The sequence below is a fragment of the Rousettus aegyptiacus genome, unplaced genomic scaffold, assembly GCF_014176215.1.
Source record: "Rousettus aegyptiacus isolate mRouAeg1 unplaced genomic scaffold, mRouAeg1.p scaffold_m13_p_1, whole genome shotgun sequence".
Classification (NCBI taxonomy): domain Eukaryota; kingdom Metazoa; phylum Chordata; class Mammalia; order Chiroptera; family Pteropodidae; genus Rousettus; species Rousettus aegyptiacus.
In genome coordinates, this window is record NW_023416284.1 from 35,149,546 (window position 1) to 35,160,346 (window position 10,801).

The following is a 10,801-nucleotide window of genomic DNA, read 5'->3' on the forward strand; positions in this document are numbered from 1 at the left end:
GCCCTGGCGCAACTCTTCCGCTGGCGGCCAGGCCGCGCTTTGTTGGCAGCTCCGCCCGCGCAGAGCCGGACCGGGGACCAACCAGCCACACGCACCTTGGCCGCCGAGCAGTGGATCTGCCGCCGCCGCAGGATGCTGGAGCCGCAGCAGCAGCAGCAGCAGCAGCGCCAGCGGCCGGAGCGCGCCCCGCTTGGGGCGGCCCATTGCGGGCCACGGGCTCCGGCCGCCGCGACCAGCGCACCCCGTGCCGCTGCTGCCGCTGCGTTTCAGCCCGCTGAGTCCTTTCCAGGGCGCCGGGGCTGCCGCTGCCCCCGCCGCCGCCGCCGCCGCCGCTGCCGCCCGCCCCGGCTCCTCCGCTGCATTTCAAGCAGGTTCCGTGACGCTCGGCGGCGGGGCGGGCTCAGGCTGGGCGCGCGGCCCTGGGCTGCCACCGCCCGCGCGCGCGCGCCCCTTCCTGCTGCCTCCTCCTCCCCACGCTCCCTGGCTGCCGCCACCTCTTCCTCCTCCCTCGTGTCCTTGGTCCACTCCTCCATCAGCAGGCTCTTGGTGACCCTGCCCGGGTCCTGGGCGCTGCAGACGCTGGGGTGAGCCGGGCAAAGCCCTTGCCCCCAGAGGTAGCAGATGATCCATAGGAAGCAGCACAGGCTGCCTGGAGGAGGTGACAGGCTGATAGGAGGCTGAGGGATGCCTAGAAGTGAACCGGGGCGGCAAGAAAGATGATATCCCTGTGTGCACAGGCTTGCGCAGTGTGCACATGGAGCTAAGGTGGTGGGGAATAAGAATTGGGTAACAGGATGTGTGTGATCTGGGAGAAGGTGGGGGAACAAACTGGATCTTTGCACCCTTCGTTGGCTGCAACCCGGATATTATACGTCAGTGTAGCTGATTAATGCGCTCATGTATATCTGGGTATGTTACATGCTCATGTGACCATAGCCGAGGATGTGAAGCAGGTAGCTAAGGCCTGGTGCACAGACTTTATTCATTCATCTTCACTGGACACTCTCTAGGGAGTGGGGCAGAGGGCAATCAGAAGGACCTATATATAGGAACAATATGACAGTCTTTGCTATGGTGGAGAAGGGCCGGGACTGTGGGGCCCCGCAGAAGAGATGTGTCATTCCTGCCCATAGGGAATGCACAGCCAGGACCTCTTTTGCTGCTGCCACTGGCCTCTGCATGAATGAGAAGCCTCCTCCTCTGGAAGGTTGCAACCTCACCTCACCCATGCCAGTGTGCAGGGTGCAGGCAGCAGAGCCAGGATTAGATTTTAGCAGACTGCTGGTAAGCGAGGCCCAATCCCAACAACCTTCTTTGAACAATGAGGTTTGAGGGCATTGGCCACTAAGAGACAGGCTCACAAGTGCCTAAGCCCAGTGTAGGACAACCATCTCTTCCCCTCTTGCCTCTTACTTTCATGGCAGAAGAGCAGAGGGCCTTCAGGAGCTGTTAGTCCCACACCTGGAAGCCACTCTGTTTCATCAGCAGCCTCTTGGGCCCTATTACTTTCCACAAAGGGTAGCCCCTTGGCAATGGCCGTGGCCACCTTGTGGAGAGCACAGCGGGTGCTCCTGCCATTACCCCTTCTATCCTTGTTCATTCAGTCATGAAATACACATATTCCAGCCCTGCTCTATGCCTACCTGGTCCCAGGCCTAGAGGTGCCAAGGTGAATCAGACATAGTACCAGCCAGATGAAGTCCCTGACTGGTGGGGGAGACACACCATCAACAGACGGACCATGAAATGCAGGGCATGCTTTCAACAAAAACTTATTGGAACACCTAATATGTGCCAGGCATTGTCCAAGGCCTGGGGATACAGTGTAGAAATAGATGAGGTCTCTCTTTGCTCTCCTGTAGCTGACATTTTAGTTGGGAGAAGCAGACAGAAAAGCAAGAAAACAAAAAAGATAATTTCAAATTACTAAAATTGCTATGGAAAAAATAAAACAGAGTAATGTGAGAATGATGGAAGGTAACTTTAGAGAGGTGATAAGGGGAGGCCTCTCTGAGGAGGTGACATTTCACTGAATGGCAAGAAGGAGCCTGTTATAGAATGAATGTTTTTGTCCTCCCAAAATGCATATGTTGAAACCTAATTCTCAGTGTGAGGGTATTAGGAGATGGAGCCTTTGCGAGGCAATTAGAATATGAATTACAAGAGACCCCAAAGAGATCTCTGGCTCCTTCTACAATATAAGAACACAGTGAGAAGAGGGTTGTTTATGAATCAGGAAGTGGCCTCTTGCCTTCTGTAGGTGCCTTGATCTTGGACTTCCCAGCCTCCAAAACAGAGAATTAAATTTCTGTCATTCATAAGCTACCCAGCCTATGGTATTTTTCTTATAGTAGCCCAAACAGACTGAAACAGAGCCCAACCATAGGAAGATCCAGTGGTAGGGCATTCCTGTTAGAGGGAACTGTAGTGCAGAGGCCTTGAGATGGGCTAGAGCATGGTGAAGAGGAGAGGATAGTGACCAGGTAAGGTCAGAAGGAGTCAGCGAGGCCCTGATCGCATGAGGGCTTTATAGGCCACAGTAAGGAGTTTGGATATTGTTCCAAGCTTAACTCTGCCTGCTGTGACAGCAATATGGCCACTCTAACAGCAGGATATCTGGGAAAATAGAGTCTAGGATGGAGCCCTTTTTGCAGACCAGATTGACTTCCTCCACTTAGCCCCTTCTCCTTCACTCTGTGGTCTTAGGAAATCAGTCCCCATCTGAGCCTCAGTTTCTCATCTGCAAAATGGAGGAGAGGGGGAATTTCCAAGGTTCATTCTAGTTTTAAGATAATTGTGTGGATTGAAGTTTAGAGGGAGTAAGGTAGATTACGAGCTTTGGGTTAGACTGCCTGAGTTTAAAGCCTGCTCCTTCCCTTCCTAGCTCTGCGACCTTGGGCAACTCACTTAACCTCTGTGGCTCAGTTTCTTCACCTGTAAAGTGGAAATAATGACAGTACTCACCTCACAGTGTTATTGTGAGGATTATATTAGATGAGATTATGTGTTCACAGCATATAGTAGTATACAGTAGGTGCATAACAGCTGTTAGTTATGTTGCTACTATTCAAACATAATTCCCTGTTTGAAAACCCCTGATGACTTCCCAGCACTCAAAGAATATGGATTGAGCCTAGGCATTTCTTGACCTCCCCTCCAAAAGGAGTCTTTGCTCATTCTGTCCCATGTATGTCCGGTTGTCAAAATGGGCAACTCCTTGTCTCTTGACAGCTCCCTCAGCAGAAGTCCTCTGGGCTCCTCTCAGTCCCGACCCAATTTGGGACACTTCCATCTTCCTCTAGTCAGTTTGTCATCTCCTGGAGGACAAGAACCAGTTCACCAGCATTTCGGGGTCCCTGGCACTGGCCACATTTTGCCAATGTTTACTCCTGCCTTCACTGAAGGTTTCTGTAGCCCCAGGATTATGTCTTATCAGCCTTGTATTCAAAGGATAAATACAAGGCTTGACATATAACATGCATTAGATAAATAATGTTTAAATGCTTGAAAAAGTTCAAAGGAAAACCATATCTAGTCATAATAGTAGCTAATACTTATTGTATACTTGCTGGTGATCAGGTACCATGTAAGTGCTTTAAAGGCTTTAATTCCTTTTAAGTCCTTACAACAGCCCCTGAGGCAGGTTTTATGTTTATCTCTCATTTTACAAATAACCAAACTGAGGAATGGGAGGTCACACTGCTAGTAAATAGCACACTCAGCATTTGAACCCAGATAGCAGAACTGGGAATGTTTCAGAGTACATACCCCAAGTGCGACAAATTCCACATACCCCAAGTACAACAAATTCCACATGAGACAGAAAAAGGTGACATTCTTCCTGCTGTTCGCATGACACCGTTCACCTTCCAAGCCTCCGTGTCCCACTTCCAGACCTACCAGAGGCCCAGCAGCTTACCCCATGCACACTTCACTCCCCTTCACTCTGCCCCCAGGAGGAAGCTTCAGGCCTCTTCCAGGCTAAGCCCTCTGCCTAGAACACTTGCACTGGCTGACTTCTAGTCACCCTTTGTGCCTCAGCTCAAATGCCTCCTCTTTTGGGAAGCCTTCCAGCCTCCTTCAAAGAGATCTTACCCACTCCTCTGGGCTTCCATAAAACTGAGCATCCTAATCTCTCTGATCACACTGGGCTGTTGTTATTGTATCCTCCTTCCAATGCAATCTCCTCAAGCCAGAAACTGGGTCATTCTAGTCCTTGCTGTGTCCCTAGTGATGACTTGTTAAAGGGAAGTGTGACCATATAAATTCTTGCCAGGGCCAGAGGATCTTCTGCATATATGTCCTACGGCCTGCTCTTGCTGGTCTCGTGCTAGGTGAGGGGTACAGATGAACAAGACCCTATCACTGTCCTCGAGGATCTCTGGTCTGGGGGCAAACAGTGACAGCACAGAGAAGGACTGCTCTGGGGCATCAGAGTCCCAACTCCAGGTACCCAAGGCTGTGTCACATGCCCAGCCAGGGTCAGAGACCAGAGGCCCTGAGCTAATCACAGCTGAGCTTCAAGGATAGTGGAGCTCTTCCTCTGTTTACTTACCTTCACTTTACGGATGTCTAGCTAAAGTCCTTCATTCTGTACTGTGAGCCAATTGCCGATTTCTCTTTGTTGTTTCTCTCCCTGTCTCTCTCTCTCTCTCTCTCTCTCTCTCTCTCTCTCTCTCTCTCTCTCTCTCTCTCTCTCTCTCTCTCTCTCTCTCTCTCCCCCTCACCCTCTCATTAGACAGTCATCATTCCTGTAAAAGAGGAATTCTAATTCATTACATGAACTTTATATAGAGCCAAACTTCTTGGGTTTATTTCACTTGCTAACTGTGCGATCTGGGACAAGTTACTTGATCCCTCAGTGCCTCAAGTTCCTCATCTACAAAAGGGGGATGACAATGTTACCTAATAGTATCAATGATCTATTGCTGCATAACAAAATACCCCACATTTAAATCGACAATGAATATTTATGATGCTGCTTGGTTGGTTCATGATGTTGCCTGGGCTGCAGTCCCCTGAAGGTTTAACTGGGGCTGGAGGATCTGGGCTGGCTTACTCACATGGCTGGCAAGTTCATGTTGGCTGTTGGCAGGACAACTCAGTTTTTCGCCACACAGAATTCACCATAGGACTGCTTGAATGTCCTCACAATATGGCAGCCAGCTTTCCCCATAGTGATTGATTCAGAAGAGAGAAAGAGAAAGCAAGGAGGAAGGGACCTAACTGTGGAAGTTATACTCCATCATTTCTGCAATGTCCTATTGGTTACACTGGTCAGCTGTATTCCATGTGGGAATGGACTATACAAGAGTGTGACAGCCAGGAGGCAAAAATCATTGTGGCTGTTTTGGAGACTGGCTGTCATAAGTTAATATGTAAAAAGTGCTCAGAAGAGTTTTCTGTACATAATACATTCTACGTAACTGTTTGCTATTATTGTTGTTGTTGTTTCTGGTACATAGTAAGCATTGCACAGTATTTTCTACAGTTATCATGAACATTACTGCTATTAGCTGCAGAACTCCTTCATTATACAGAGCGAGACACCCAGGAGCTGAAGGGATAAAGTCACGTCACGCTTTCAGTGCAGACCAGAGGCAGAGCAGGACAAACCCAGTCTCGGTTTCTTGCCTCCCAGCCATGTGCTCTCAGGAGAGCTGATATTGCATCTGCCTACTTTATTGCCTTGCTGTAGAACACTGGACAGGTCCCTTTCCCTCTCTGGGCTTCAGGTCTTCATCCCTAATATGAGGGGGTGAACTGGGTTCATATTTCCCCTGAAATTTAATTGCCTATTATTTTCTTATCTCCATTTCTACTTATCTCCTCTATTGTCATCCTAGTATTTTCCTTTAAATCCTTTCACTTAATAAACTTAGCTTCATCCTAGGCAATAATCTGCATGAAATCACAGGTTTGATATGCTAATTATATTTTTCCAAATAAATGTGTGTTTATTCAAATAAACAATGCTCCTCTGTCCATCCAGATGTGTCTCGCTTCTCTCAGGGCCTCCAGCTCTGTGTCTCCCCTTTAATCTGGGGGAAAGGATGGAAGGCAGGAACCTTGACCATCCTGCATGGTGATGGATTCCTCAAGGTGATTTGGAGGTCACCAGGACCTGGGTGCTCACTGCCTGCGTCACAGGGCCTTCTAAAGGAGGCTCAGAAATTTTCCGTTTGCATTGTTTAGTTTAGTTTTTATTTTACACTTCCTTATCAACATTTTCCTTCACATAGTTTAAATAGAATCAAATAGTTCTGCAAGGCCTGTTGTGGAAAACTTAATTCATTCACTCTCCACTTCCATTTTCTTCTCCCCAGAGGCACACTTTCAACTCTTTTAGCCAATTGTTTTGGCATTTACCCCCTTATTATTAAATAACCCACTTATTTCTATTTTTTGCTCTTTTGGTTTTAGACACTATCTTTTGACTTCCCATCAGGAAGATGAAGATTTAGCTCTCTCTTACACACACACCAGCACCTCCAAACACCTACACAGGCAAACATCTACATGCTGACTGGCTTACTTCACTTGGCATAATGCCCTCAATGTTTGTTTATACATGGTAGCACATGTCGGAATTTCCTTCTTCTTTAAGGATGAATAATATTCTATTATATGTATATTCCATGTCTTGTTTATCTATTCATCTGTTCATGGACACTTGAGATGCTTCCATCTCTTGGCTCTTACGAATAACACTGCTATGAACATGAATATACAAATATCTCTTCAAGTCCCTGCTTTCCATTCTTTTGGTTCTATACCCAGAAATGGAATTTCCAGGTCTTATGGTGATTCTATTTTTAATTTTTTGAGAAACTGCCATACTATTTTCCATTAGTAAAGGCACCATTGTATATTCCCACCAATAGTGCATAGGGGTTCCAATTTCTCCACATCCTTGCCAACACTTATTATTTTCTATTTTGTTTTTGATAGAAGCTATCTTAACTGGTGTGAGGTAGTATCTCATTGTGGTTTTGATTTGCATTTGATTTGTATTTGCATCATTTCTTGTTCTTATTGGTCATTGTATATCTTAGGAAAAATGCCTACTTAAGTCTTTTGCCCATTTTTTTTAACTGAGTTGTTTGGAGGTTTTGTTGTTATCAAGTTGTAGGAATCCTTTATATATTCAGAAATAATACATTATCATATATATGATTTGCCAATATTTTCACCTATTCTATGGGGAGCCTATTCACTCTATTGATTGTGTTCTTTGATATAGTTTGTAATTTTCATGTAGTCCAATTTATCTTTTTTTTTCTTATGCTGCCTGTGCTTTGGTGTCATATCTTAAAAGGATTTTTTTTTTGTGATCAGAAATGCTATTCACGGGGTGTTGTGATTAATATTTTTTCCTGAATAACTTTGTGTTTTTCCTAGATTAATAATTGATACTTTTGTTTTATTTTTTTGCTTGGTTTTTAATGTATTCATCTCTTATTCCCAAACTCTCCCTCATTTGTGTAAATCTCTTCTCAATATAATCACCCATATTAAATATTCTACCTATTTACCAATCTGGAAGAAGTCCCTACAGATTTCTGACTGCTCTATTCTGGCCGGGTTGATGCTCAGCTCTCATTGTGGATTCTCCCTTCTCCATCAGCTAGAGGCTTCTCTGTACTTTTCTCCTATGAGGAATCTCTTGCTTCTTAGATTCCATATCTTCTGCTTTCTACAGTCATTACTTTATTTGGAGGACTATCTATCTGTAGCTTTATAAAAGGAGATACTGGAGGTAAATGTTTGGAGATGTTGAATTTCTGAAAGAGCCTCACATTTAATTGATTATTTGCTGAGTTATAGAATTATAAGTTGGAAATAATTTTCCTTCTGAATTTTCAGCGCTTGCTTCATTGTCTTCTAGTTTCTATTGAAAAGTACAATGCCATCTTATTTTCTAATCTTTTATAGAAACTCTGTTCTTTCTCTTAGAGTAGAGTAAATCTGTTTGCATTCATTGTGCTGGGCATGCAGTCGGTCCTTTCATCCTAGAAATTCATCTTTGGTTTGGAAAAAGTTTTCTAGAATTACCTTTCTAATAATTTCCTCACCTCTCTCTATATATTTTTTTCTTTCTTGATCTCCTTAATAATTCCAATATTGATCCTTCTGGACTGGTCTTCTGTATTTCTTTTATTTTTTTCACCTCTTTTTGTTTTCCATTCTGGAAAATTTCTTCAACTCACTACAGTTTTCTTTTTTCTCTTATCATATTTTCAATATGATTGTTTGCTGACTATTCCTTTTTTATGCTATCTTGTTCTTTTTTCTTATTTCTTTGAGGATATTAATAACTTTTAAAAAATTGTTTTCTGCTAAAGCATTTATCACCATGTGTAGTCTCTGCTTCCTCTGAATTCATTATTATCTGATTGTTGAAAAGACTAGCCACAAATTGGGAGACTATATTATAGCACAAATAATGAACGAAGCATCGCTATCCAGAATACATAAAGAATTCTTACAAATCAATAAAAAGACAAACAACTCAGTTAAAAATAGCAAAATATATGAATAAGCAGAGGAAATGTGAATGGAAAATAAATCTAAAGAAAAGATGCTCCATCTTATTGTAATCAAGAAAATGTAAATTAATGCCATAATGATATTTTTTACAGAAAAGGAATCTGACAGTGACAAGTATTGGTGAGGATGTGAAGCAACAAGGATTCCCTGTTCCTAAAGCATTGAAAATTGCTACAACCACTTTGGAACTTGCGATTTCATTTCGAAGTGTAAACCCTAAAGAAACTCTTGCATAAAGCCACCAAGAGACCCATACAAGGATGTTCATAGTAGCACCATTTATAATGGCAAACATCTAGAAACCAAGCTAACATCTTTAGCAGGAAAATGAATTAACGAATTATGCCATCTCCATACAATGAAATCCTACACAGCAGTGGAAATGAATAAAAAATATAAGCTGCAGCCAACTCTGAGAAGAAATCTTAGAAATATAACACTGAATGAGAAAAGCTTGCTTCAGAAGACTACATACAATATAATCCAACATTGATGAGGCTTAGAAACAAGTGAAATAATTCATATTATTTAGATTTCCATACAAATGTGATACAAGTGTGATTGTTTTCTTACTGAGGAAATGATTCACACAAAATTTGAAATATTGATTACTTCTGTAGGGTAGGGAGAATGAGATAAGGGAGTATTAGTCACACCCTCATGTTTAAGTTGGGTTCAAAGGTGTTCATTATTATGCTTCCTATGCAGGGTGGCCATACCTTGGGTGTTCTTAGGACAGTCTTGATTTACACCTGTTGTCTCAACATAATTATTCATCACAATCCCTTTATTTCTCAGAAAGTCCTGATTTGGATAATAAATTATATGATTAGCCTATTTATTTCCTACAAGAATGCAACATAGATCTCTTTTATCTATATCTAGTATTGTGTAATATATGCAATTTTTAAGGCCATTATCATGGCCTGATCACAGTCTATTAGGATATTTGTGGTTTGACCCTGGCATTTTTTCTGACGCAGTCTGAGTATCCATTTTGGGCTCCTCAGATTAGCCCCTCTGGCCACTCTGACCTCTCTAGGCCCTAGTTTTTACACCCTACCTTTCCCTGGGTCCCATCTGCCCTCTTCATCTTTTGCTCTATGTGGGGACATCCTCTAGGGGTCCCTGAAAACTTGTTTGCAATCCAGGCCTATGCAGAGTCACTGATGTTCCCTCTGTGCCAGGCTTTGTGCTGGGGAATGTTGGGGATCCAACCTGGGCTCACCCTCGTGGAGCTGTCAGAGGTCAGGTAGTGATGGAGACTGTAACAGCCCAGAGGAACAGGGCAGTGACGCAGCCTGGCTGTGGCACTGCAGGGGAGATAACATAGCCCAACCCGAGGACCGAGGGAAGGCTGACTGGAGCGGGGTGAGAAAAGTGGGAAAGAGTACACGAGGCAGAGAACAACATGTAGGGAGCCATGGTGGAAAAGAGCCAGCTGGGATCAGGGAGGGCAGTTCAGACAGTTCAATCGAGGTAGAGCACAGAGCACAGGGCGGCACAGTGGCAGGAAGCAAAACTGGGAAGGGTATCTTCTGAGGACCTTGAACACCAAGGCCAGGATCTTGGGCTGTAGCCAGAGGGCAGCGAAGAGGCAAAGAGAACTGTGAAGTCAGGCAGAGTTGTATCAAATGATGTTAAGAAGGAATTTGGAGAGAGACAGTCAGAGAGTCAGAAGAGACAATGCAACAGAGACATTTTACTGTGCTGCTTAGTCTTGGAAGCACACTTCCCTGCCAGCCTCCTTTCCCCATTCTGCACCCACCACCCACACATCTACACATACACACACTGTATGAAATAGACACTAAGACACTGGATAGTTCAATGGTCTTGTGTTTAGACACTGATGTCGGACTTCCTGGGTTCAAATCCCAGCTTGCCACATGTACATACATGTCTTACCAGTGTAACTTTGGGCAAGTGGCTCGATGTCTCTGTGCTTCCAGTTTCCTACTCTGTAAAAATGAGGTTGAAGAATGTACCTACCTCACTGATGCTTAATTAAGTTTAATTAAATCATAAAGTGCCTGGAACATAGCAAATTCTAAGTGAGTATGAACCATCATTGTTATCGAGGAAGACACCACCCCCACTCTTCCAAGACAAGAGGGGGTTATGGCTGAGAAGAGGTTTGCCCACAGAGACTAGCCTTGTGGCCCAGGACCCAGCACAGGGTAGGATGCATCTCCCAGTACACACACTCAGATGCAAGGACTTTGGTGTGTTGCTGCTGTGCTCTGTGCAA

General features: G+C 44.3%; 1 protein-coding gene across 19 annotated transcripts in view; it reads right to left on the reverse strand.

Moving 5' to 3' along the window:
- The window catches only part of LRP8 (LDL receptor related protein 8), a 73,605-nt gene extending 73,276 nt beyond the window's left edge, over positions 1–329 (reverse strand). For 6 of the 19 annotated variants that reach the window (XR_001593915.2, XM_016120407.2, XM_016120405.2 and 3 more), the window contains exon 1: positions 96–327. Coding sequence is in view for 16 of the 19 variants with exons in the window: in XM_016120407.2 (XP_015975893.2) it covers positions 96–204 (109 nt within the window). In the remaining 3 variants the exon portion in view is untranslated. Of the gene's footprint in view, positions 1–95 lie in introns of all 19 variants that reach the window. The other 13 variants (XM_016120410.2, XM_016120409.2, XM_036234215.1 and 10 more) reach the window with 6 other exon arrangements.
- Positions 330–10,801: the final 10,472 nt, after the last annotated feature.